General features: G+C 45.2%; 3 protein-coding genes across 7 annotated transcripts in view; 2 read left to right on the top strand and 1 right to left on the bottom strand.

The window, feature by feature from the left end:
- Positions 1–15,332, top strand: part of LOC119551748 (metabotropic glutamate receptor 2) — a 114,836-nt gene extending 99,504 nt beyond the window's left edge. For all 5 annotated transcript variants that reach the window (XM_037861271.1, XM_037861270.1, XM_037861273.1 and 2 more), the window contains exons 4-18: positions 647–817; positions 1,413–1,557; positions 3,999–4,141; positions 4,498–4,606; positions 4,804–4,975; positions 5,523–5,629; positions 6,118–6,267; positions 7,112–7,245; positions 7,493–7,683; positions 8,559–8,693; positions 8,768–8,930; positions 9,035–9,248; positions 9,740–9,891; positions 12,519–12,702; positions 13,289–15,332. In XM_037861271.1, coding sequence (XP_037717199.1) covers positions 647–817; positions 1,413–1,557; positions 3,999–4,141; positions 4,498–4,606; positions 4,804–4,975; positions 5,523–5,629; positions 6,118–6,267; positions 7,112–7,245; positions 7,493–7,683; positions 8,559–8,693; positions 8,768–8,930; positions 9,035–9,248; positions 9,740–9,891; positions 12,519–12,702; positions 13,289–13,833 — 2,715 coding nt within the window. In that variant the 3' untranslated portion in view covers positions 13,834–15,332. The remainder of the gene's footprint in view (positions 1–646; positions 818–1,412; positions 1,558–3,998; positions 4,142–4,497; positions 4,607–4,803; positions 4,976–5,522; positions 5,630–6,117; positions 6,268–7,111; positions 7,246–7,492; positions 7,684–8,558; positions 8,694–8,767; positions 8,931–9,034; positions 9,249–9,739; positions 9,892–12,518; positions 12,703–13,288) is intronic.
- Positions 15,333–15,348: 16 nt separating this feature from the next.
- On the bottom strand, positions 15,349–25,085 carry LOC119549495. Its single transcript, XM_037857599.1, has 10 exons — positions 23,923–25,085; positions 22,732–23,327; positions 19,972–20,128; positions 18,963–19,055; positions 18,232–18,873; positions 17,788–17,991; positions 16,218–17,486; positions 15,703–16,157; positions 15,496–15,639; positions 15,349–15,431 (listed from the first exon to the last, which is right to left on the bottom strand). The coding sequence occupies exons 1-10, from the start codon at positions 25,060–25,062 to the stop codon at positions 15,365–15,367; spliced, it is 4,767 nt and encodes a 1,588-aa protein (XP_037713527.1). The 5' UTR covers positions 25,063–25,085; the 3' UTR covers positions 15,349–15,364.
- Positions 17,641–20,279, top strand: LOC119551763 (maltase A3-like). The gene is made up of 3 exons (XM_037861289.1): positions 17,641–19,211; positions 19,872–20,015; positions 20,077–20,279. Exons 1-3 carry the CDS (start codon positions 17,644–17,646, stop codon positions 20,159–20,161), a joined length of 1,797 nt encoding a protein of 598 aa, XP_037717217.1. The 5' UTR covers positions 17,641–17,643; the 3' UTR covers positions 20,162–20,279.
- Positions 25,086–25,130: the final 45 nt, after the last annotated feature.

Below are 25,130 nucleotides of genomic sequence, written 5' to 3'. Positions count from 1 at the left end.
CAATGAGCAAATCAGGCAGTGGTTAAAATCTGGAAGGGGGCCGCATTGTCATCTCTTTGCCGTGAGCACTTGACAAGTAATAGAGCACTTTCGAAGTACTAATGCTAATGACACTTAATTAGAAAGCAAGTAGTGCGTTAAACACTTGCACTTGACTCGTCTCGCCATCGACGTCTGTGTTTCAAGACTGCACTTATTTCTTGGCCAGAATAGTTGTGGGCTGGGGGATTGGTTTCCAACCGATGGGGTAATGTGTGCGTGAAATTGGTTTCCGGATTTTGGCCAGGTTACCACAGTTGGCCTTTTGCTGCTGCATCCCCAGCACCAGATTTCCCAGAGTAATACCATCTGATGTTTTCTTTCGACTTCTGCATTGTTTGTGGTTTTTCGAAGGGAGCTTATAAAGGGGAAATATGGATGCGAAAAGCTGGGAAAGAAGCTTACGAAAGTGTTTGCAAAACAGACAGCCAAGAGCGAGTGGGTAGAAATGCGAAAATTAAATGTTCAAACCTTAAAGTGAAAATGGTTGCAACATAAAAATAACATAGTTGCATGTGAGCACTTTTTTACAGCCAATGCTCTGGCTTCCTAAACGAAAATATTTGAGCATCATATGGTAATCCGTCACCCCTCACTTTTTTACCAGGTATCCTACTTTTCCACAAGCCCCGAGCTGAGCAACAAACAGCGATTCGAGTACTTCTCCCGCACCATCCCCTCGGATCACTACCAGGTGAAGGCCATGGTGGAGATTGTTAAGCGGATGGGTTGGAGCTACGTCTCTATAATCTACGAGGAGAGCAACTACGGCATCAAGGTGGGTACTCAAAACATGTATTTACTATTTTAGTGCTTCTTAATAAATACTGATAGTCAAATAGATCTGCAACACAATAAATCTCCGTTTTTAAAGCCAACTTAGTATTTGATCAAACAAAGATACCTCTTAGCCACACATTATTCCGAATAAACCATTTCCTGATGAAAAATAAATCTGACTGTGGTAGTAGATTTTCCTCTGCCTTTGGAACACTCCCGGTGCGATTCGTCACTACGTGGACATCTGTCCCCAGTGACAAGTCTCATGTTCAAATAATACAATTCCGTAAAGTTAAGTATTACGTAAATATCCACCAAGTTGTAATCTGACACTTTTATTTATTCGATCCGAAATAATGTTAGAAAAACAAAGAAATTGTAAATCCTTAAGAAGGTAACTGGCGTCATAAAAAAGAATTGAACTCCATCGAGCATTAGCATTACTCTTTCTACCCCCAAGCGATTACCGTGCAAACGGCATACATTTTAAATGAATACATAGTACCCTTACCTGCGTAAACACTTTTACCATTCCCATCACATGGGTTTTTATTGCTCGCCAAACACTGCAATTGTTTCTACTCCCCGAACAGGCTTTCGAGGAACTGGAGGAGCTCCTGGCACGCCATAACATTTGTATTGCCATCAAGGAGAAGCTGGTAAAGGATTCGGGAGTGGCCGAGGACATCGCGTACGATAATATAGTGCAGAAGCTGCTGACGAAGCCGCGGGCCCGAGGTATGTATCTGGGGAACTGGGAGGGTGGCGAGGGGTAAAGTGAATTTCAGACCGGAAAAGCTACTGCAGTCTGCCGGTTAAAATGCAATTTAAAATGAAAATGTCAAAAGAAAGCGCCAGGCAAATGCGAAAGGAAAAGCGTTTCGCAACGCCTGCCAAATGAATGCAATCCGAAGTCGTGAACTATGCTAGGGTTTTGGGAAAGCGAGGAAAAGCGACGGAAATTGCACAAATTAAATGAAAATATTTAAAACCTCCCACGATGTGCCATCTGTCCCAGAGGGAAATTAAAAAGTTCCCGACAAGCCAAACAAAAAGAGGTATTTGCAAATAAATTGAGAGATAGCACGCCGAAAGTGGACAAACTGATACGCCAATATTGTAGTGGTGAAAAAAGAGTGTTTATTTGTTATGGTCAAAAGTGAAGCCCTCGGTCGACTAAAAAAAAACCTAACAGCCCCGAAGTCTGATGAATGACACTATTTTCTGACATGGCAACGCAATTAAAAAACCCGTCGGGCACCAACGAAAATTCAAATTTATCGGAGCGATTTTTTAGCCACACAGCATTTGACCCAATCTACGTCAATCATACGCATTGGGAAGCGAGATAAATAAAAAATAAATGTCAATCAATTTAACTTTTTAACTTTTTGTATTCCCCTGTCAAATATTAATCAACTGCCAGCTTCAGGCGCTGTAAAGAAATATATTAAAAATAATTACAGCCTAAACCTTTGCGCATACCATTAATCAGGAGTTTAGAAGGGTGAAGGAGCACAGGGTCGTGCCCGCCAATAAAAAGCACACGGAGGCCGACCAATAACAATTGACTTTTGTCTGGCAAACAATTTTTGATTTACATAAATGTGCCATCAGGAGTCGTAAAGCAGCCGCCCACCCGAGAAAAGGGTTCCGCAACCATCATTATTTATTGTGATTTGTGATTTGACGCCGTTTACAGTGCGCTCCCTCGCAACGATTAATCAATTTGACAAAGTATTTTCTTTGGCATCAGTTGTTTAATTTTGCATATCGAGGGTTCTGGTTCGGGTTTGGGATTCGAGCTCGAGTTGGGTCCCTGAAAAATGATGCCCTTCCGGATCCGTAACTGCGGCTGGTAACTGCCGTCGGGGGTGAACTTTACGCGTGTTCGGATCCCCACACATGTCACTTTTGGGGGCAGATGGAGAGTGGCTGGGGTGACCCGACATGTTTTTCCTTTTTATCGCAGTTGTGCCGAGCTGATGCGATTTTACACAGTACACGGCTTAGAACGCTTTCCGCTGCGGCTTTAAAGTTTCCCCTTAATCTGCATAAATATCCAGCCGAGTGGCCTCTTAAATTAAAATTGATATCCCGGCTAAGCATATCCAGGGTACTTCACTAGAATACACAGGCGCACAAAGAAGCCGCTCGAGTGCAAATCTTAGGCAAAGTGAAAACCCAAGGAAAATATCCTTCACTTCACAAAAGTATCGACAAGTTTCCCTGCTGTCGCCGCCGTTGCCTTTGATTAAGTTTCCTTTTACTTCAAGTAGTCGGAACAGCAGTGGCAAATCGATACCAGGACATGTTGAAGGGGCAAAAAAATTATTGCTAAGACAAAAAGTCCTCTTGGGCAGCCGATGAGGAGTGACAGCGACAGCTCACGTATCCCATACAAGTTTGGCAGCAACTCAAATCAGTACCAAGGCATGGAATATTTTCCAGAACTCCAGGACCCCACTCCCAAGTCCGAGTCCCAACGATTGAAGTGTTGGCTTTAAGAATTAGTCACTGGAAATTTTGTTTCCTTTGTAATCCCACCCTGTCATTGATATTTCAATATTTTCTGGGGTCTCACTTTTGGGCTTTATTGACTTTTGAATCCAATTAAAATATTGTTTTTCTGGCAAATTAAAGGAAGAGCCGACGGCTGGCAATCTAAAGTTATCGTTTTATAAAATATTCAATGAAATGAAGTAAGTTGCTATACAGGATCTGTGTGCTTTTATACATACTGTGTTTATTGTATGTCAATTTCATGAAATCATTTCATGACTTCGATAACACACGAAAGTTGACTATGAATTTAAACTTAGTGTATGAAATGCTGAGGCACAGTCTACTAACCTCTTTAGAGGCCTTATTTTTATTGCAAGTGTTTGAGAATCTTTGAAATTCATAGAATGAACATAGTAACACATAAATACTGTTGGAAAATTATGACTTTTTCAGGACTTAGTGTTCTTTATTATTTCGCTCTGCAATTAAATATTGTAAAATCACTTGAAAAGCCCCACTGGATGGTTCGACCCTCGAAAAAGAAAACATAAGAGCAGTTGGCAGCTGCAGATTGTTTCCCTCTCCACCATAAAGCCGCTTATTCACTATTGATTGCAATTAAAATTAATTTCTGCCTCTCCTCCATTCGCATCCTTTAATCCGCCGCTGCCCAGGGGCCATTATCTTCGGCTCGGATCAGGAGGTGCGGCAAGTGATGCGGGCGGTGCGGCGTGCGAATGCCACTGGTTCCTTCTCCTGGATCGGATCCGACGGCTGGAGTGCCCGGAACTTGGTGTCGGACGACTACGAGCCGGAGGTAAGTGAACTATGATGACGGGCCGGTTTCTGTCGGCCGGAAATTATGAGCCTAACTGGGCGGAGCAACTAGGTTTGATTAATGATTAAAGGATTCTGGTCACACACACGCGGTTAAGTGGTTTCGTGGTCACTGGCCCGGTTTTATGAGACCCAAAAAAATATATAAATGATGGCAATAGAAGAATACTTTCACACGCCTTTAACCATGATGAATTATGGTTTCATTTAAATTAATCGTGCGTGCGTCTTTGTGGGGCTAATTAATTTGTCAAAACCCTTCAAGCCCAGAGAAGGCCTTCCATTGTGATCAAGCTCATTAAGTATACGCCCCGTGCGTCTCGGTGTCATCAACAGGTGGAGGGCACGCTGTCTGTGCAGCCCCAGGCGAACCCCGTGCGCGGATTCGAGGAGTACTTCCTCGGCCTGACGGTGGAGAACAACCAACGCAATCCCTGGTTTGTGGGTGAGTGTTCAGTGATTTATTATATAAAGACGTAATAGAATCATAGATTTTAAAAAGTTCTAATTAAATTACATAGCTTTTTCAATTTAAATATACATAACCATTCCATTAGACTCTGTTATTGTAGAGCTATAACGATAACTCTTTTAGAATTTGACGTTAATATAATTATTGTTTAAATACTATATTGCTTTTAGAATTCTGGGAGGATCACTTCCAGTGTCGGTATCCGGGGAGTACCAGCACTCCGTACAACAACTACACCAAACAATGCACCAAGAAGGAGCGACTTTCCAGGCAGAACATGGACTTCGAAGACCAGTTGCAGTTCGTCAGCGATGCGGTCATGGCATTTGCCTATGCCCTGAGGTAAGTGTTAAATAAAAAAAAGGTTAAAACCAGAATATATACCGTTACCATTAAATATGCTTAAAAAATTAATTGAAATGTTTTCATAAAAATCATCCTTACATTCTATAGAAATACAAGTATTTAACATACAGTCAAACTTCCAGTCAAGTTATAAAAACTCTTCGAGTTGTATAATAAATTTTATAAGAATTTCTACTCTTAAATGCAAATAGTTCGAGTTTTACAGAAGTTTGTTCTGCACAAGTCTAATACTTCATACAAGTGCACTATTAAATTTACTAAGAAATAATATACATTTTCTTTAAAGCCTGTAGTTCAACTTACAGAGAGTTGGAGTAAGGGAAATATATCTGTACAAGTCAAATACTTAATATTAAAACACTGTTAAATAAGAAAATAAATCAATATATTCGGATAAAGGGGATGCAAAATATTAGCGATTTTACAAACCACCTTGTTGCTTCTCAACACAGAGTGATTTGTTTGGCTAGTTGGGAAGTTAGGACTTAATATTGGTAAAATGTAATGCAATGTCTTTCCCCAGGGACATGCACCGCGACTTGTGCGGCGGAGGTCCTTCGCTCTGCGAGGCCATGAAGCCGACGAAGGGCGCAGATTTGCTCAAATATTTGCGCAAAGTGGAGTTCGAGGGTGAGTAAGAAATGGGAGATATTTATCTCTTGTGCGGGATAAAACCAGGCAAATTAACAATACGGGAGGAACTCGTGTCTCGAGGACTGCTAAAAACAGGATGGCAGACAGGCTCAAGTTCTTTTGCTCCCGTTCGGTTATTTCAGCTGGCAAGTGTTGCGCAAATAGCTTAAGTGGAAATTTCCTGGCTCCCGTCCTGCAGTTGTGCCAAAAGCCACACACAGTCACACACATATCTCGGCGAGTGTCCTACAAGGCGCATTGGCCATGCTTTCGAGTGGAAAATTGACTTGCTTGTCATCGTCATTGAACTCGATTGAAATTCAATAAATTACACAGACAGACGGACGGCCGGGGGCCAAAGGCTCTGACTGACTGGCGCAGATTGTCAATTTTCTGATAGGAAGAGCGGACCAGCGGGACGTCGGCCTTGGCAAGCGTGAAGCCATAAACCCATTTAACTTATATTCCATCAACTCCATCCGCAGGCCTCAGCGGCGACGAGTTCCGCTTCGACGGCAACGGCGACGGTCCGGCCCGGTACAACATCATCCACTTCAAGCAGTCGCAGGCCGGCCAGTACCACTGGGTCAAGGTGGGCGAGTACACCGAGGGCGAGCTGCGGCTCAACATGTCGGGTGAGTGCCAGCCATAGCCCCATAGCCAGCCAGTCCTGTCCCCACTTTGGATTACGGGAAATGGCAATTAATGCTCGGTGCGGAAACGGAAAACCATTTAAAGGAACTAAGGGAGAAACTGGTATAGGGTAAAACTGGTAAAAACATTTTCCGAAGCAAGAAACCGAGGCAGCCAACCCCAATCCAAAGTTCCTATTAACATACTAACGTACTAGCATAAAAATATATTTCTACGTACTGAGTTCCAAATTTGGTATTCAATATTTGATTTAAGTACAATAACATAATATTCAACACAACAAATTTTAAATTGCATAATGTAATTGGAAAATGTAAGCCATCGGAATTTCATTTAAAAATCAAAGCTTATAGTCTTTACAATATTTGTTATTATATATATTTCCCTATTTAAAATTCAATTTATATATCAACTTTAATTTCAATAGAAATGTAATCTCTAGTTTTCAAACTAAAACTAAAATATTTAAAAATAAAATTTGAAGTGGGGAAATGAATATAAGAAATATGCTTTTGAGGCTTTTATGAGTGATAACACTCAATGTTAAGCACAAACTATTTTTACATTTTTATAAGTCAAAACCCACTACACTTTTAATTTAGATAACGTTAATTTATGATCATCGCTACAAGTTAATGCCTCTACATTATAGAGTCTTTAAATAAGAAGTTTCCTCGAACAATAAGAATAAGTTTTAAGAATGCGAAATACCAACCATTTTACAACTTCAACGCACCCTGACCACCTATATTTGAATTTATAAAATACCCAAGTGCCTCCTCCCTTCATCGACTAATCCTGATTCCATTTTCCCCGCTGCCGCAGAGGTGAAGTTCAAGCGCCTGAGTCCCAAGCCGCCCGAGTCCGTCTGCAGCCTGCCCTGTTTGGTGGGTCAGGCCAAGAAGTACGTGGAGGGCGAGAGCTGCTGCTGGCACTGCTTCAATTGCACAACCTATCAAGTAAGTGCGGCCCATCTGGGCAACGTAATTTATTTGTCGGCCCTGCGTCGAGATTGAAGCGCTGCGCCGAGTGAATTATTCCGGAACTATTCCGCGTCGACAGGAGGCGGAAAAAATGGGGATTCAGGGGCAAAAACAATTAAGTCACCAGGCCTGAAAGAGGCTGCAACTGAATGGCAAACACGACGCCTTTGTGATAGCCCCATCCATTTATCAAGTGTTCCTTTGTGCGGTGCGTCCTTTGCAGATCCGCCACCCGGACGACGAGACCCACTGCAAGCTGTGCAAGCTGGGCACGCTCCCCGACGCCCACAAGCAGTACTGCCGCCCCATCCCGGAGATATATTTGCGACCGGAGTCCGCCTGGGCCATTGGGGCCATGGCGTTCAGTGCGACCGGCATCCTGGTAACGCTCTTTGTCATGGGCGTGTTCGTCAGGTGAGCGACAAGTGCACCGGGTGTAGAATCGGAAAAGGGAGTGCCTTTGCTAAAATGATAGTTCGAGAAAATAGATACGTAATAAAAAGTTCGCTATGATTTAAAAGAACACTTCAACTATTGTGAGTCAATAAAGGATTGATTTCCGGCTTTTAAATAAGAGTGGAAGCTAAGGGATATCTTTTATTTACATCGATTTTAGATATCGATAGTTTTGACTACCATCGATAATATCGATACGTTAAATCATTGGTTAAATCGTAAACTTATAGAAATAGTTATTTCAAGCAATTAAAGTGAAACGAAGTAAAATGTTGAGCATAATGGATTAAATCACCGTAGAGTTCTAAGAAACAAAAAATTAAATGTAAACTTAATTACTTTGCGAAGCCATATGCACCGAAACCATAGATGTTTCCTAAACTTAGAAGCCAGCGATAGTATTGGTAGTTCTATCGATCGTTTAGCAACCCTACTGGATAATGTAAAACAGAGACTTTCTATAAGACGAGATAAAAGTAAAACCATCGGTCGCTACTTAACAGAATCACAATGATTTTTACAAAGTTTCACATTGACTCAAGTACTTTTTTGCTGTGACTCTGTGGCTTACATGTTGCCAGCGAATACTTTCCCTTTAAGCGATGGAAGTTTCTGGTTTCTCTGACTGTAGTTATTGCCCCAATATCGTTCGCTTGTATGGATATGGGCAGGCAATTAAAAACTTTTCACCCTTGCCTGGCCAAAGTTTGCCACAAAATTTACCGGCAGAGACATAAAAATGATGCCGTAATTGGCGCAAAGGATTCCTGTCCCGGCTGCTGGACCGAAGTTTGAAACGTTAGTTCAATGTTCCCCTTTCGATCCCTTGACAGGCACAACGACACGCCCATCGTGCGCGCATCGGGGCGGGAGCTGAGCTACATCCTCCTGGCGGGGATTTTCATGTGCTACGGTGTCACATTCGCCCTGGTCCTGAAGCCCACCAACATAGTGTGCGCCATTCAGCGGTGAGTGTGCAAATTGCCGAGATGATGCCGGCGGAGTGCGAACTTTCCCCCAATTTCCCCCGCTTTCTCTCCAGGTTCGGTGTGGGCTTCTGCTTTACGGTCGTCTATGCTGCGCTGTTGACCAAAACGAATCGCATTGCACGGATCTTCAAAGCGGGCAAACAGTCCGCCAAGCGGCCCTCCTTCATTAGTCCCAAGTCCCAGCTGGTAATCTGTGCGGGCCTGGTTAGTGTGCAGGTGAGTGTGGCGGTGGCTCTTGGCGTGGCCAACGGGGCGCATGTGGGATGCGCGACTCCGCCGTTCATGCAACGCCGTCCCATTCCATTCCATTGCATTCGCAGATACTCATCAACGGCGTTTGGATGGTAATTGCGCCATCACATGCCATGCATCATTATCCCACACGCGAGGATAATCTGCTCGTCTGCGACTCGTACATCGACGCCTCCTACATGATTGCGTTCTCCTATCCAATCGTCCTGATTGTAATTTGCACGGTCTACGCGGTGCTCACGCGAAAGATTCCGGAGGCCTTCAACGAGTCGAAGCATATTGGTAAGTAATTGAGCTTTTTGTTTTAAGAAGCGCAATAATGCCGGGTAATTGGCAGTGTCTGGCAGCGATCTGGAGAAAATTTAATAACCGAAAACAGAAGCGAATTTTGTGAAATGTGATTAAAATAATGATGACTGGCATTCAATGATGCTCTTCTCTAGATTGGCTATTTAATTCCATGTTATTGTTATATAGCTTGTAGTAATTCAAATTCAAAGTCACATAATGCAATCAGCTTATGTTTGTTTGTATACACAAATCTATTTACAAATCAAAAGGGCTTTGTGCATTGAACTTGTTGTATAATAACTGCGATTTCATGACTATTAAGTTGTGGTGCGACGAGTATTTCCATAAAGAGCCCATGTTTAGTTTAATAAATCCTTATAAAAATATGAATGTGAATCATATTATTTTATTTATTTATAAATACGAATAATATGTTTTGGCAATGTTGTTATAAAAACTATCCCTACCTTGTTTTTCAACAGGCTTCACCATGTACACGACCTGTGTGATTTGGCTGGCCTTCGTACCGCTCTACTTCGGAACAGCGAACCACGTACCGCTGCGCATCACCAGCATGTCGGTGACCATCAGCTTGTCCGCCAGCGTGACCATCGCATGCCTCTTCTCGCCCAAGGTGAGTGGGGATAATTGGGAGTGGGTGGTCTGGGAGGTCGGGATCTTCCACCGCCTGCGTCCTACGTAAATTGATTGCCAGACGGGCTATTGGTAATTGCGTTATGCATTAATTATTGCGTATTTCGCGTGCCCCCGTTAAATGATTTTGGGTGCAGCACGCTGCCAACGGCGATTTCATTCCGTTTTATACTGTTGATACCGGACGCGCAGACGAGTGCTTTATTAAAATGCAATAAGACGGGAATGATGACGGACGGGGTGCCGAGGGGTTTTTAATACAGCCAGCGGATGCATAAATTGCGATGTGATGTGTTGCTACCAACCATATTGTTTTTAACGCTCGCTCTTCCCATGGACCCTGGTTATTTCATTATGTTTAAGCGAGGGCTTGTTTAAATGTCAACAAGCCAAGTCCTCGAACGGAGCTGAACGGGCCATGATCTCCAGCCGAGGGCCGCTGTTTTTGTATCACCATCCTTCCATGGCAACATGTCTTTTAATACCCCTTGTTATTGGCCATTAAGACGCAAGCAAACTGCAAGACAAGCCAAATATAGACGGCCATTTCAGTTCATGGACTAGATGATGCAGCAGGAAGAGGGAGCTGCTACTTGCTGTTTACTCTGATATGGGACATTACAAGGAAAGCATGCTTCCAAGAAACGACGACTTTATTACACAGAAGACAATCTTTTCAGGCATTGTTAAAATCAATGTCAAAGTATAACTATAAGTAACGTTTCTTAGAGTTCATATATACCTAAATGTATTTCAGGTCTGCTACTTTAGATTTATGTAGCGTAAAAATATTTCCTTTAAAAAAAGGTGGAAATCCGGAAGTGTTTCTAGCTTTTCTATGTTTAGAACTGTATGAAATTTCTTTTTTTATTTTTCACAATTTTCTAAAACGTGTACAATAACTATTAAGAAACCCCTTGATTTTAGGTGTTCCTTAACTTGAGTGCCTATTGCATTTAATGGCAATGAGGTAGAATTGGTAAATCAGGCATAAACGAGAATACAAACGAGCGTAGCATACACAATCGTGCATATCATAGTTGTGGGACCTGAATCGTAACTGGCCACGCTTTGTGGGAGCGCTATGTGCAAATTCCGGGTGCAAAGTAGCACAAAGCCCCCGGGAAGCGGAGGACCATAAACACTCGGCACCGGGGCTATTATTAAGTGTCGGAGCGTAAAATACTCCTTGGCCCAGTGGCTGCTAACCGGGCCAACTGTCCGCTATCAGATGTCACCTAATGCACGGTTAGTTGGCGACAGGGAAAACACACGGTACGTTCTTCGTAAATACTAGCACTCGTACTACTGGGGACACCTTGAGCCATAAAAATGCAATTTACAATTGCTTGGGCCGGGCAAAGGGAAAACGCCGCAAAAGGCTGCCATGAATGCGGCATGCCACAAAGCAACTGGGGATCACCGGACTAAGAGGCAACAAACTAAAGCCCGGCTGTAAAGGTGCCAGCAGCCACGCCCCCTTCCGGAGGACAAAGGCGCACCGAGGTGGTAAGCAATTTCGACTTCCGTCCGCCATCCGCCATCCGCCCTTTCTCCTTCCGGTTTCGCCTCAGTTTGCTTTCGTACTTCCCGCGTTTGTTTGCGTTTGCGGTGAAAACAATAACAAGCGTCGTCCAAATGGCAGCCAAACAATGTCAAAGCACGGCGGAAATGACCGTGCGGCCTTACGGGGTACGTAACACAACGCAGCGTAACCCGAAAGGGGACGTAAGGAGCACTGCACACAAATACTACTTACTTAATTACAATTCGCAACTTTCATAAGCCTACAGCGAAACATATATTCGTCACTTTAGTATAAATTACATTAATAATGTTTAGCTTATTTATTCACCAATTTAAAAGTAATTAGTTCATTTTGAAGAATTTAAATCTATAGTGGCCCTATGATATTTGCTTTACTTTCGATTAACATAATGAATTTAATTTAAATAAATAAAAAATAAATTAAAATAATTAAGAATTAATAAAACCACTACTTTTTATGAATTTTCTTAATAAGAAATAAATTAAATTTTTACAAATTAAGAGAGTTAGATGAAACTTAGGTCTTATGACCCTTTATATGACTAATTTTTAAAATTTCTAAGTTTTTTCATCCATAAAATATACCCAATATAAATAATTATGGTTGAACTAAGTTGAATTTCCTATTTTGGACAAATAATCTATTTCTTCACGCAAACGAGATTTCAAATAGGAAATTATATTTCCTTGCGTTTTTCTTCAGGTATAGGGCATATTAACTAAAGGTTAATGGCGTCCATTTCCCCTCTGTGTAAGCGACTAACTCGAGTCGTTGGACTTTGTTTTTTGTCCCACAATTTATTTTTGCCTCCGCCACGGGAAATGGCTAATGACACTCCTATTCGTATTGGAATTGGGAAACGTTTAGGGGGCGTGGCAGCTCACGCACTGACTTCTAATGAAAACCATGAGATAGCCATCTTGGGGCGCCGAAATTGGATATCGCTTCCAAGAAGCCATTACATACAATGGGTCGTATGATTAATGCCCGATACGGGAAATTAACCTAATTGGAAGACCCACTGATTTCTGACGCCAAGTCCACATGTGTTCTTGCAGCTGTACATAATACTCATACGCCCCGAGCGCAACGTGCGACAGAGCATGATGCCACCCCGATACGGCAACATGCACCGCACCGCCGGAACAGGACCCTCGTCCATGATGGCAGCCGCCGTGGTGACCGCTGCCACCTGTGCCCAGGAGGAGAAGATCCAGAAGCATATCACCCCCACAAACACTGGTAAGTAATTAGGAGAGAGTGGGTCGCCCAGGGCTACCTGTTTTCAGATAAGCGCAGCAAAGTAAACATTCTACAAGGAATACATACTAGTGTCCAGCGAAAACTAATTGATTTATATAATACCTCCCTTAATGCGTTTGATTCATGTTTATATCAATCAATTAATCAACTGATTAAATCTCAGCTGCAATTAAATACATTTTAATTCGTATTAATCTATTAATTGTATTTTGCAATGCATTAAATCCTCTTAGCCCGAATATTACGTTCATAAATCTTTACAAAAAACGTACACACTTCAATCTCAATTCAGTTCCAATTGGATTTTATTTAATTATATTAATCTTTTATTGACAAAAGCTACATTTTGATATAATTTGTCAGTCTTAGTTAAGCTATGGTTAAGTTAGTAGTTTTAATAGTTGTTTGAGTTTCAATGTATTTTTTTTTATTTTTAAAATGGCAGGCTATTTGAAATAAATAACTGTCCCTTGTTTACATTGTTAAAAATGCTATTCATTTTTATTCGAATAAAAACAGGATATATTATTTTTTTCCATTTCCATTTTCCTCCCATATTTTACAGAAAACTCGCTAAAGGCAAAGAAATTGTGCGAGATGGCCACTCAGACTATTTCCAGCATAATCACGTCGATGGACATCAATGCGTACAATCAAATACCATATGCCGATCAATATGTGCCGAACAATACCACAACGGCCACGACCACGCCCACAGAGAAGGGCAGTGGCAACGGCAACAGCAACTCTAATGGAAGTAGCAACAGCAACAGCAACAGCAATACCAACAGCAATGGCAATGGCAATGGCAATGGCGACGGCGACGAGGCATCGGAGCAAGTGGTGGCCAACAATAATAAAATCAATCAGCGCCAACATGGCCAGCCGGCCGTGGCATTTGCCATCACAACGGCTAACAATCACATAAGCGGCCCAGCAGCAACCATAACAACAACAGCGGCAACTGGAGAAACAACAACACAGGCGCTGGCGACTACAATAACAACTGCAGCGGGGGCGGGCGATGTCACCGAAACCGCATCCGTGGCAGCCAACAATGGCCATGGAAACGGGAGCCAGCGGCCGCCGGTTCTGCAAACAAACTTATAGCTAAACGCACAACAATTGCAGCAGCAGTTGCTGAAGGAGCAGCAGCGACAACAAGCGGAGCTGCAACAGCAACAGCAGCAGCAGCAACCTGCAACACAAAGCTCTTCCAGCGACACGGGCAGCACGGGCAGCGGCAGTGCGGCAAAGAAGCGCGCCGCGATTCCCGTTTAAGCTGCCATCGGAGATTAGAGGTCCCCGCAAAAATACGTAAGTAGAGGAAAATGTCTGTTGACCCAAGCTCTTCGAGGGGTCAGGGGGCAGAAAAAACAGACGGAGGTCGGCAGATTTAAGTGCCACCATGTTGCAATGGATGTACAGGCAGCTGTGCCACAGAAATATCTTCAGACATTCCAAAGTACGCCTACGAAATATTGATTTATTTTCAGAAAGATGCGTTGATTCCATGTTAATTAATTTAATTTTTACACATCCTTGTCTTAAAAATATATCAAAGTTTATTCATTGTTGGTTATAATATTTCCATGTTTATAGTACAACTTTTAATTAAGCATGTCATCACAAAATTACTTTATGTTTACTATTGGTAATGAAGATATTTCTGTGACCCCTAAAGATATCTTCAGATTTTAAGAGACCCATAAAGGCCAGGCCACAAAGGCCAGCATTAATTGAAGCAATGTCCCAAGCGAAAGTCGCTCCTCTCGAAATCTTTCCCAATAACGAATGCGTTTCTCCGTTTTACACTTCAGCACAAATCCTAATGGTATATTTAAAAATAACTTGTCATCCCTAAAATATTAATAAGTGTTTAAGTCCTAAGCTTATCTAGTTTTCTAAGCGTTGTTTCAGAGCGTTCCGAAAGAAACAAAAAAATGAAAATGTGATATAATTTCAAAAATGTGTTTTCTACAACCGAAGCAACTAGCAAACTATCTGAATAGTACACGTAATTCGTAGGCTAAGTGAGGCAAAACCTGTACAGTGAGCACTGGGTAACGAGGGATTTTTTTCGAGGGCGCAATTATGTTCCAAAAGGGCTGGGATCCAGCCCCTTTGAAATGTAGCAGCTAGGTAGAACAATTACAATTGCATTTATTGTGTTGTTTGAGCCCATCAACATGGTAGATTTAATTGTTGTCCAACTAAGTTGTACATATAGGACTTTACACATATAGGAGAAATCACTTCTAGTCGTAGTAATAAGTTGATGTGAATACAGATTAATGTTAATTGTGTGCAGCTTACGACTTCAAATGTGCTATCTTCAAAAACGCATAGTTAAATATTTGTTATAGAGCGCAAGTAATGCAAATCTTGTCTAGCCAAATCATGGGTACAAATAATAGAGAAATATACTCGTTTTCCGTGTCAGTGTTCAGTGTAAATAGTCGTTAACTAAAGCCCATGAACACCCAAGATTTACTTGTCTTTTGCATAAGTTACTTGATGTATAGTTATTAATACTATTGACAACAATACGCTAAATGTTATTTGGCTGCATATATATTTACGAATAAAGCAAGACGAATATCAAAGAATTAAAAACACTTTCCATTTAAAATAATGAGTTTTATTCGGTGGTTAAAACTAGGGCTTCCGCGGGGTCCAGGCTCAGAGATTTCGGGTCGTACCGAGTGCTATCCGGATGGAGATAAAGATATAAATATTACAGAATTTAGTCGACTAACATTTCCCACTTACCCTTCTACTTTCGTGGAGTTAATACTTCTAATGAGGAGCTGCATGCTTTCGGTGCGATTCTTGTCAAACTGACTCAAGTCCACGGTTTTGGCTACAGTTCCGAAGTTAATAACACCCACAATGGTGGCCGAGTTGGTCAGGGATCTTTAAAAGGTAAGATAAGTACAAGTTTTTACTTTTAATTGGATTTTAAGTATCATCACTAACCTTTGAACAATGAGAATATCCTCCGAAATTGTATCATACTTTGTGGACCCATTCTGCAGAGTCTTGGATGACTTCCGTAGGGCAACCAATGCCTTGTAGATCTTCAAATGGGACCGATCGTCATTCAGTTCCGTTTCCACGTTTGTAGTCTCATAGCCATCGGCCAGTGGCAACCAGGTGGTGGAGCCATTTGTGAACCCGGCGTTGGTACCCCCCGTCCACTGGAAAGGGGTTCTCTCAGGATCCCGGGTGTACTGCTCGAAGATATTCGCGTTCGAGTTGCAGGCCCAAGGATCGACCGTGTCCTCCCAGCTAATCTCCCCGTCGGTCATGCCGATCTCCTCTCCTTGATAGGTGACACTGGCTCCTGGAAGGACCATCACCAGCATGTTCATGGCATCGATGTGCTCAGTTCCATACCGACTGGCGGCCCGTCGCTTGTCGTGGTTTCCCAGCTGGAACCAGTAATCTGATTAATACAAAATTCGAATCGTTACTCTATGATTAAAACTTACCACCCAATTGGCCGTGCGACCCGCAGGCATATTCTTCAACCACAAATCAATCGCCTCCTGCACGTTGCCGGCACTCAAACCCTTTTGTTCCATCACCGTGATCAGGTTGAAGTTGAAGGGCAGGTGGGCTCCCTCGGTCGTCCTGTTTCCATAGAACTGCATGCTGAACCAGGCGGGGGAGTAGGTCTCTATGAGCAGAACGCTCGAGTTGCCCCCGTATATTCGCTTGTGATCGTCAAGAACTTTGCGCCACTGGTAAACCATGTCGATGGTCTCCGGCTGGTTCTCGATGTACGTGGTGGTCAAGTAGTTGCGATCCTCCGTGTCGTCGGTGGCTCCACTCACAACCTCGTTAGGAAACTGTCCCTGGGCATCGGGCAGCACCTCAAAGAGCGGGGGCAGGGCATCGCATCGGAATCCAGAGACGCCCTCGTTCAGCCAGTAACGGAGCACCCGCTTCATCTGATCAACCACCAGGGGATTGCGGTAGTTCAGATCGGGCTGCTGCACGGCGAACTGGTGAAGGTAGTACTGCTGGCGTACCTCGTTCCACTCCCAGGCACTCCCACGGAAGTACTGAAGCCAGTTGGTCGGAGGTTCCCTGGCCCCGGTCTCCGCATTCACCTTTCCGTCGTGCCACACGTAATAGTCCTCGTAGCCCTTCTCGCGGTTCACCGACTTCTTGAACCACGTACTCTCGTTGCTGGAGTGGTTGGGCACGAAGTCCAGAATGATCTTCAGGTCCAGCTCCTTGGCCCGCTTTATCAAAGCCCTGAAGTCATCGAGGGTTCCGTACTCCGGCTGAATGTCGAAGAAGTCGGATATGTCGTAGCCAAAGTCCACCATGGGCGAGGTGAAAATGGGCGACAGCCAGGCGGCTGTGACGCCCAGATCCTTGAGGTACTCTAGTTTGCTGGTGATGCCATTCAAGTCTCCGATTCCATCTCCATCTGAGTCCTTGAACGAGCGGGGGTAGATCTGATAAAACTGGGCGGTTTGCCACCAGTCCTTGGCGGTTTCGCTGCTGGAGCTCTGCAGCTGACAACCCTCAGCATTGCGAATGGCCAATACCAGGATTGTTAGGAGCGACAGAAGCTCCATTGCCTTGGTCAAAATAAAAAACATTGTGTGTGAGCAGCCGGCAGTGACTCGCTCTTTTATAGACTGTCCCCTCAATCGGTTAGATAAGCCCATACAATGGAAATGTTTTGATTGCGCCAGGTAAGTCCGCTTAATCGAATGTGGGGCATACGCATCGCCTGGCCGAAACTGTTATTGGAAAATTTCCAGCTGAAGTAGTCTTTCGAGTGTTTTGCTAAATGCATCACTACTCAATGGAGGGCTTATCATTTAAGCCTAGTAATCCGGGTTCCATTAATATTGTATAAAAGTCGAAGCACTGACTCCTTGCTATCAAGTTATAAGAATGCTGAGAACACGATTGGATCTTTTTGGTTTATTGGCTTGTGGGCTGGTTATCCTGGCACCGCCCATCAGGTCCTGCGAGACCACAACCTCAACTGCTGCTACAAAGGACTGGTGGCAAAATGCCCAGTTCTATCAGATCTACCCGCGCTCCTTCATGGACTCTGATGGCGATGGTATCGGCGATTTGAATGGCATCACCAGCAAACTGGAGTACCTCAAGGATCTGGGCGTCACAGCTGCCTGGCTGTCGCCCATTTTCACTTCGCCCATGGTGGACTTTGGCTACGACATATCCGACTTCTTCGACATCCAGCCGGAGTACGGAACTATCGATGACTTCAGGGCTCTGATAAAAAGGGCCAATGAGTTGGATCTAAAGATCATCCTGGACTTCGTGCCCAACCATTCGAGTGACGAAAACGCTTGGTTTGTGAAGTCTGTAAACCGCGAGAAGGGCTACGAGGACTACTATGTGTGGCACGACGGCAAGGTGAATGCCACTGGGCAGAGGGAAGCCCCTTCAAACTGGCTCCAAGCCTTCCGGGGAAGTGCCTGGGAGTGGAACGAGAAGCGCCAGCAGTACTACCTCCACCAGTTCGCAGTGCAGCAGGCCGATCTTAACTACCGAAATCCCCTGGTCGTGGAGCAGATGAAGCGAGTGCTCCGCTACTGGTTGGACCTCGGAGTCGCAGGCTTCCGTTGTGATGCCGTGCCCGTGCTCTTCGAGATCGAACCGGATGCAGATGGTCAGTATGCCGACGAGGAAGTCAGTGGACTGACGGATGACGTCGACGCTCGCAACTACTTGAAAAGCGATCTCATCGAGAACCGGCCGGAGACCATCGACATGGCGTACCAGTGGCGTGTGGTGATGGACGACTACCAGCGCATCCATGGCGGCGACACGAGGGTCCTCCTGATTGAGACCTATGCTCCGCCCGCCTACACAATGCAGTTCTACGGAAATCGATCGGTGGCAGGAGCCCACCTGCCCTTCAACTTCAACCTGATAACGGTCCTGGCCAGCGATGGCTTCTCGGCGGGATCGGTCAAGACGGCTGTGGACAACTGGATGGACAACCTGCCAGCCGGACGCACCGCCAACTGGGTGATTGGCAACCACGATCAGCGAAGGGCGGCCAGCCGATATGGAGCGGCCAATGCGGATGCCATGAACATGTTGGTCATGGTCCTCCCGGGAGCCAGTGTCACCTACCAGGGCGAGGAGCTTGGCATGACCGACGGCGAGATCAGTTGGGAGGACACCCAGGACCCGGCGGCCTGCAACTCAAACTCGCAGATCTACGAGCAGTTCACGCGCGATCCATCGCGAACTCCCTTCCAGTGGACGAGTGGCACCAACGCCGGGTTCTCCACTGCATCGAAGACCTGGTTGCCCTTGGCGGCGGACTACCAAACGGTAAACGTGGAAACGGAGCTGGCCGCTCAGCGGTCCCATCTGAAAATCTACAAATCCTTGGTGGAGCTAAGAAAGACCTCGCTGCCACTGCAGAATGGATCCACCAAATACGGTGTGATCAGTGATAATGTGTTCGTCGTGAAGCGGTGAGTAATGTTTTATTACCAATATTTAGATGCAATTGGTGAAGAAAGATGGAATTGGAAGTGTGATCTGCATGGGAAAGTAAAGTACTTATCGTCAAGGCCGATGCTAACTGTTCAACTGTCATCATGGAATCGTAGACATTGTTAAACTAATTGTTGACTTATTTGACCGTGATAAAATGTTTGTGTTCCTAAAAAAAGTAATCGCGAATTCTTTAGAGCAAGAGGAATGATATATTTATTTTTTAGATGTCTTCTTATACAGAACTTAAGATAGATGTAAACAATAAGGACCCCTTATTCATCAGAAGTCGAGGAAGTCATATCATTTACCTATTTCTTTTAGGTTTCATTATATATAGATTTATATAATTTATAAACAATTCGATCGATAATACTTTAGGCGAAGACTAAACAATACTTGCCAAAAAAGGGCAGTCTCGGCATTACTCGACACTATTTTATAATTACAAAAAGGAATTGTGGCATCGTCAACATGATTACATTGGCATCGACATCGATAGATAGTAAATTATAACCGATGAACCGGGTAGTAAGACTACTAGAATGCACTGTGCTATGAACTATATTAGTTTCCACCGGGAGCTCCTTAGTCTATGGAAATTCTTTCAAGAACTTGCCGAACCATTACCTTTACAGTTACCTCTCGGGCTCTGCATCCATAATTTATGTGGCCAACTTGGCCAGCAAGGGTGTCACCGTGAATTTATACGACTTCGACAAGACTCTGCCCACCCACTTGACGCTCCTCATCCGCAGCCTGCAGTCCGCCAAATCGGAGGGGTAAGAGGGAGCCCGTCCCAATATTGACCATCTGCTGACTTCTGTGCGGACATCTTTTCAGCTCGCTCTTCGAGGTCACCGGATTGAGTCTGGCTGCCGGCGAGGCCCTGGTACTGAGCGGCAGCAGTTCTTCCCGGTCCGATTAAATGCGTTTCCTATCCGAGGCACTTGAAACACACTGGTTCAGGCCACTCAATCGGTATTTATCTTCGGCTCAAAGCAAATATGCCGTGGCTTGCATAAATAAATATATAAGTGAAAAACCAGACAAACAAACCACTCCACCCCAGAAACACCACACATATCCTGAAAGCCCCCACCAGGGAGATAAGCTCAAGTGCCCGGCATACTCTTTTAATTCCACTCGGCGGCGGGGCTTGCCGTTTAAAGTGTTTACACACAAATTAAAGTCATGCAAAAGTTCCCGGCCCCTCGGTAAGTATTTGGTGTTTTACACTGTATGCCTGGGCCCCGAGAGCCAGGAATGTGTGTTACACAATGTAAATACAGACGACGACCGGGGACTAGGCCCATAAAACAGAGAAGTTCTCCCCAGCATCGGGGGATCCTTTGAAGTCGAAACCGTCGAGAGGGGCTTGATGAGTTCGTCCAGATAGCCGGGGCAATTTTCATGGCGAGATTTATTACCAATCTCGGAAGGTTGTGAAACAACCCCGCAGTATTTACTCTTGCTTTCGTCCCCAAAAAGGAGGGCAGCCCAGAGCAGAACTTCAATTGCGTTATAAATAATTAAATTGCGTTTACACATGGTAATTGGGAGACGCCTTGCGATACCCGGGCACCAAGTATACGCCCATAATTTTCAAAGATTTCTGGCTTATGCGGCCAACTTGGGTGCGGTTAGAAAGGTTGCCATTCGTCTGATCTGACCGTCTGAAATTACAAATAGATTGGTGCTCAGTGAAGTCGAGTAATTACCCGGTTGCAGGGGATTTTACGATTAGTTTGAGAACAACCAGATGGAATTTCGCACTGAAAGCATAGAGCGGTTCCCTCAAAATCTTTACAAATTATTTCCTCCCTTTAAATAATCTGTGGCCGCTTCGATTTGTTCGATTTGACGCTAAAAAATTAGCAGTCTCCTCGGCAGGGCCACAAAAATGAATAAAATGGAATCGTGTAAATGGCTGCGTGACCCGTCAGCCCATTAAAAAGGTCACAGACACGGCTCCGAGTCCTGGGCCACTTTACCCTTACGCACGTGACCAGAAACCTTAAAAAAAATCTGTATGAAATTGTGAAAATGAAAACCGCAGGACAGACGACGGCCCAGACGGATTCCAGGTGGCAGTTCAGTCGACAAAGCCTTCTGCCTTTTGTGCATTTCATTTTCGGGCAGATAATGAAGTTAATTTCCCAAAGAGACTGGGCCCCAATGTTTGATGAGGGCCACCGAAATGATTACATTTAAGATGATTTTCATGATTTTCGAAGATTTACGCAGGTTACAAACGCACAAAAGTTTGTTCCCCTTCCGATTGGGAAACTTTTAAAACGCATTAAGCCCGCTGTAATCTGCAGGGGGTGGGTTCCCAAAAAGCCGGAAGCGAGCCGAGCATCACGGACAGCACATCCTTGCACATTTAGTTACCGTATTCGAAGCTCCGACAGCGTTTGCATATTAATAATGCGAGGGTAATATTTGAGTTTGATTTCGGACCGGCTCTTAACGAGCTGCGTTCCCCTGGTTTCTGATTTGGCACGTTCCAGCTGGCTAGGTGGAAAGGTGGATATGTGGCCAGGGCAGGCCTGAAAGTTCATTTAATCACTGGCCGCTCATTAATTGCACCGCAAACATGGCTCATAACTGCCTCCGAACGGGTTGAGGGTCCGTGCTCATTTGAATGGCGCTCACGTAGCTGATGTTTTGCGGAATGATGTTTCGGGGTCTGTTGACGTTTTTGGGGCCAAGGGTTGGCAGCTAATGCCGCAAAGAGCCCGCCGATGACAGGACAATTGTCGGAGATGAACTTTGGTGTTTCCAACTGCTGGTAATGATGGTGCCCTTCTGTTTAAAGTGCTTCGAATGAATGGAGTGATTAAAGTTATGTTTTGTGGCTTCTAAAAATAGCAACTATGTCGTTTTCGCCTTAATTTCACCCTGTTTTTTCCGAGTAAATTAAAAAGCTGGCCACGGTCCCTTTCTCTAGGGCTTCTAAGTACGCCGACTACAGCCACACCCACACGCAAACGCCCACTCCCACGCTTACGCACACTGCTTGCCCCATTACCGAGACACCTTCTGTGGTCCTCTGGTTTTTGCGTGGCAGCAACGCTGCGTATGCGTGATTTGTGTGTCTTATCAATCACGTCTAATGGAATTTCCCTTGGCCCCGCCACCGGTCCTCGCTGCCACTCCGACTCTTGAGCCACGACAAAGTTCCTTAATAATTTATAATAAGTTGGCCCAGCACGCGACCTTAAAATTGAAAAGTTTTCCAATGTCGTTCGCCGCAATGACTTATACGCCCATGTAACAAGACACATTATCGATGTACTTTATGTATACCCTATGTATACGTATTGTTCTTTTCAAACTTATGATTATGATTATGTAAACTTTAGACAGACTCCAAAATCAGGGCTGCGTAAGGCTCCAACGACAAGTTGCTTAGGGAGACGCTATCGCTGTGATGGGGAGAGGGTAGAGAAAAGTTACTCGGGGACTTGACTTAGGAATCCGAGGAAGACTTACCCAACTGTGGCCTTGGCCTGCGGGTTGACCAGCTTGATCTTGTAGCTGCCAGTGGCATAAACGGCACTGGCTACATCCACGCCGGAGACACTGGTGCCCAGCACATTGGCCACCAGCACGTAGGTGGCTTCCCCACTCAGGTACCTCCTGATGGCCACCACATTGTCGCCCACGTTCCCGTACCGAGTGGCGCCCAACTGCAGGGTCTTCTGCTTCCGCAGCTCCACCAGCTGCTTGTACAGGCTCAGGTGACTGGGACTCGTGGCGTTCTCCGTCTTGGCATTTACGGTCACGTAGTTCGGGTTGATCGGCAGCCAGGTGGTGGAGTTGGTCGAGAACCCGGCGTTGGCCTCATCGCTCCACTGGAAGGGGGTCCTGGCGGGATCGCGGGTGAACTGCTCGTAGATCTGCGAGTTGGAGTTGCAGGCCGCCGGGTCCCGGCTGTCCTCCCAGCTGATGTCCAGGTCCGTCATGCCCAGCTCCTCACCCTGGTAGGTGATGCTCACGCCGGGCAAGAACATCTGCAGCATGTTCATCAAGTCGATGCGGTTCTCCCCATAGCGACTGCCCACTCGCCGCTGGTCATGATTGCCCATCTGCAGAGATTTATCTTAAATAATGTGCTTCAATCCCGAAAAACTACACAGTTACTCAGTCTAAGCTAACCACAAACCATTTCTACTTTTTCATACTATTTTGGTGCTCTTAAGGCTACATCTATGATCGAATATGCGTCATTTGCTGAGATTTTGAATTATAATATTTTTAGCTAGATCAGACCTCAATACACTAAAATATTCCCCGACTTTGAGATTGTAAGCTAAAAACTTCCCTAATTGAAATCAGCCTCTAAAAAGTTATTGACAAATTTCAGTTTTTCTTGTAAGCATTAAGCATTAAGCATTAAGCATTTCGACTTACAAACGAAAATCATTCCCATTTAAGATACATTTTTTAGAGACCCTTTTCAATCAAATTCCAAAAAGATGGACAATAGTTCACGGCATGGAAAATATTTGTGCAGTTCCTCGGTGTAAGCATTATGGTAAGTCTATTTATGTGGACCAGATATTATTACGTGATCGGACTTTTACCCAGAAGCACCCAAATATTATGCAAAAGTTGAGGTTATACGTGAAAATTTTAAAAGGATCGACTTTGAATTCCTGTGCCATCAGGAGATTCACTTACCACCCAGTTGGCTGTCTGACCGGCGGGCATCTGGCTCAACCAACTGTTGATGATCTTCACGAATCCCGTGGCACTGAGCTGCGTGTTGTTCTTGTCCCCGTTTCCGCCAATGATGAACTGGAAGTTGAAGGGCATCTGGGCGCCCTTGGTGGTGCGGTTGCCGTAGAACTGCATCACGTAGTCCAGGCCCGAGTAGGTCTCCACCATGATGACTCGCGTGTCGCCGCCGTGGATTCGCTGGTAGTCGTCGAGGAGCGTGCGCCACTGGAACACCATCTCCACCGTTTCGCGCAGGTCCTGGGTGTAGATGTGCTTCAGGTAGGAGGAGTCGTCCGGGTCGTCCGTGTAGCCACTCAGCGGCTCGTCGGGATAGCGTCCTTCGGCGTCGGGCAGGACCTCGAAGCACCAGGGCACTGCGTCCATGCGGAAGCCAGCCACTCCCCGGTCCAACCAGTAGGTTAGAACCCTCTTCATTTGGGCCACCACGGCCGGATTGCGGTAGTTCAGATCCGGTTGCTTGACAGCGAACTGGTGGAGGTAGTACTGCTGGCGCTCATCGTTCCACTCCCAGGCACTTCCCCGGAAAGCCTGGAGCCAGTTGGAAGGAGGTTGCCTCTGCCCCGTGGCGTTCACGTAGCCATCGTGCCACATGTAGTAGTCCTCGTAGCCCTTCTCCCTCTTCACCGACTTCTGGAACCAGACGTTCTCGTCGCTCGAGTGGTTGGGCACAAAGTCCAGGATGATCTTGATGTTCCGCTTGTTGGCCTCCACAATCAGCTCATCGAAATCGGCCAGGGTTCCGTACTCCGGCTGAATGTCGTAGAAGTCGGAGATGTCGTAGCCGAAGTCCGCCATGGGCGAGCTGTAAATGGGCGACAGCCAGGTGGCCGTCACTCCGATCTCCTTCAGGTAGTCCAGCTTGGAGATGATGCCTTGCAGGTCGCCGATGCCGTCGCCGTTGGAGTCCTTGTAGGAGCGCGGGTAGATCTGGTAGAACTGCGCCACCTGCCACCAATCGCGAGTGGTGTTCGCGGTGGTGGTGGCCCTCTCAGGGTCCAGATCCACTGCCGCCGCACTGCCAAGGGCGCAGTGAAGACCCAGGAGGAGAATCGCTATGATTAAGTTTTTTAGACACGCCATGACTGACTGATCAACGTGCTTTTGGGAGCCCGCTTTTATAGACCGCCTCCCCAGAGATTTTTCCACCG

Source organism: Drosophila subpulchrella, chromosome 2R, assembly GCF_014743375.2.
Source record: "Drosophila subpulchrella strain 33 F10 #4 breed RU33 chromosome 2R, RU_Dsub_v1.1 Primary Assembly, whole genome shotgun sequence".
Classification (NCBI taxonomy): Eukaryota; Metazoa; Arthropoda; class Insecta; order Diptera; family Drosophilidae; genus Drosophila; species Drosophila subpulchrella.
The sequence above is the reverse complement of the archived record's forward strand: the minus strand, read 5'-3'. Positions and strand labels throughout refer to the sequence as shown.

Excerpts from the sequence above, each read along its gene's own strand:
- LOC119551763 (XM_037861289.1), top strand. The coding sequence starts at position 17,644 with ATGCTGAGAACACGATTGGATCTTTTTGGTTTATTGGCTTGTGGGCTG. Across the intron at positions 19,212-19,871 it reads AATGTGTTCGTCGTGAAGCG|TTACCTCTCGGGCTCTGCAT; the intron begins GTGAGTAATGTT and ends TTACCTTTACAG. Across the intron at positions 20,016-20,076 it reads CAGTCCGCCAAATCGGAGGG|CTCGCTCTTCGAGGTCACCG; the intron begins GTAAGAGGGAGC and ends ACATCTTTTCAG.
- LOC119549495 (XM_037857599.1), bottom strand. The coding sequence starts at position 25,062 with ATGGCGTGTCTAAAAAACTTAATCATAGCGATTCTCCTCCTGGGTCTT. Across the intron at positions 17,487-17,787 it reads GAGTCCATGAAGGAGCGCGG|TTTCGGCCAGGCGATGCGTA; the intron begins GTAGATCTGATA and ends TTCCAATAACAG. Across the intron at positions 16,158-16,217 it reads GTCGCACGGCCAATTGGGTG|CTGGGAAACCACGACAAGCG; the intron begins GTAAGTTTTAAT and ends TACTGGTTCCAG.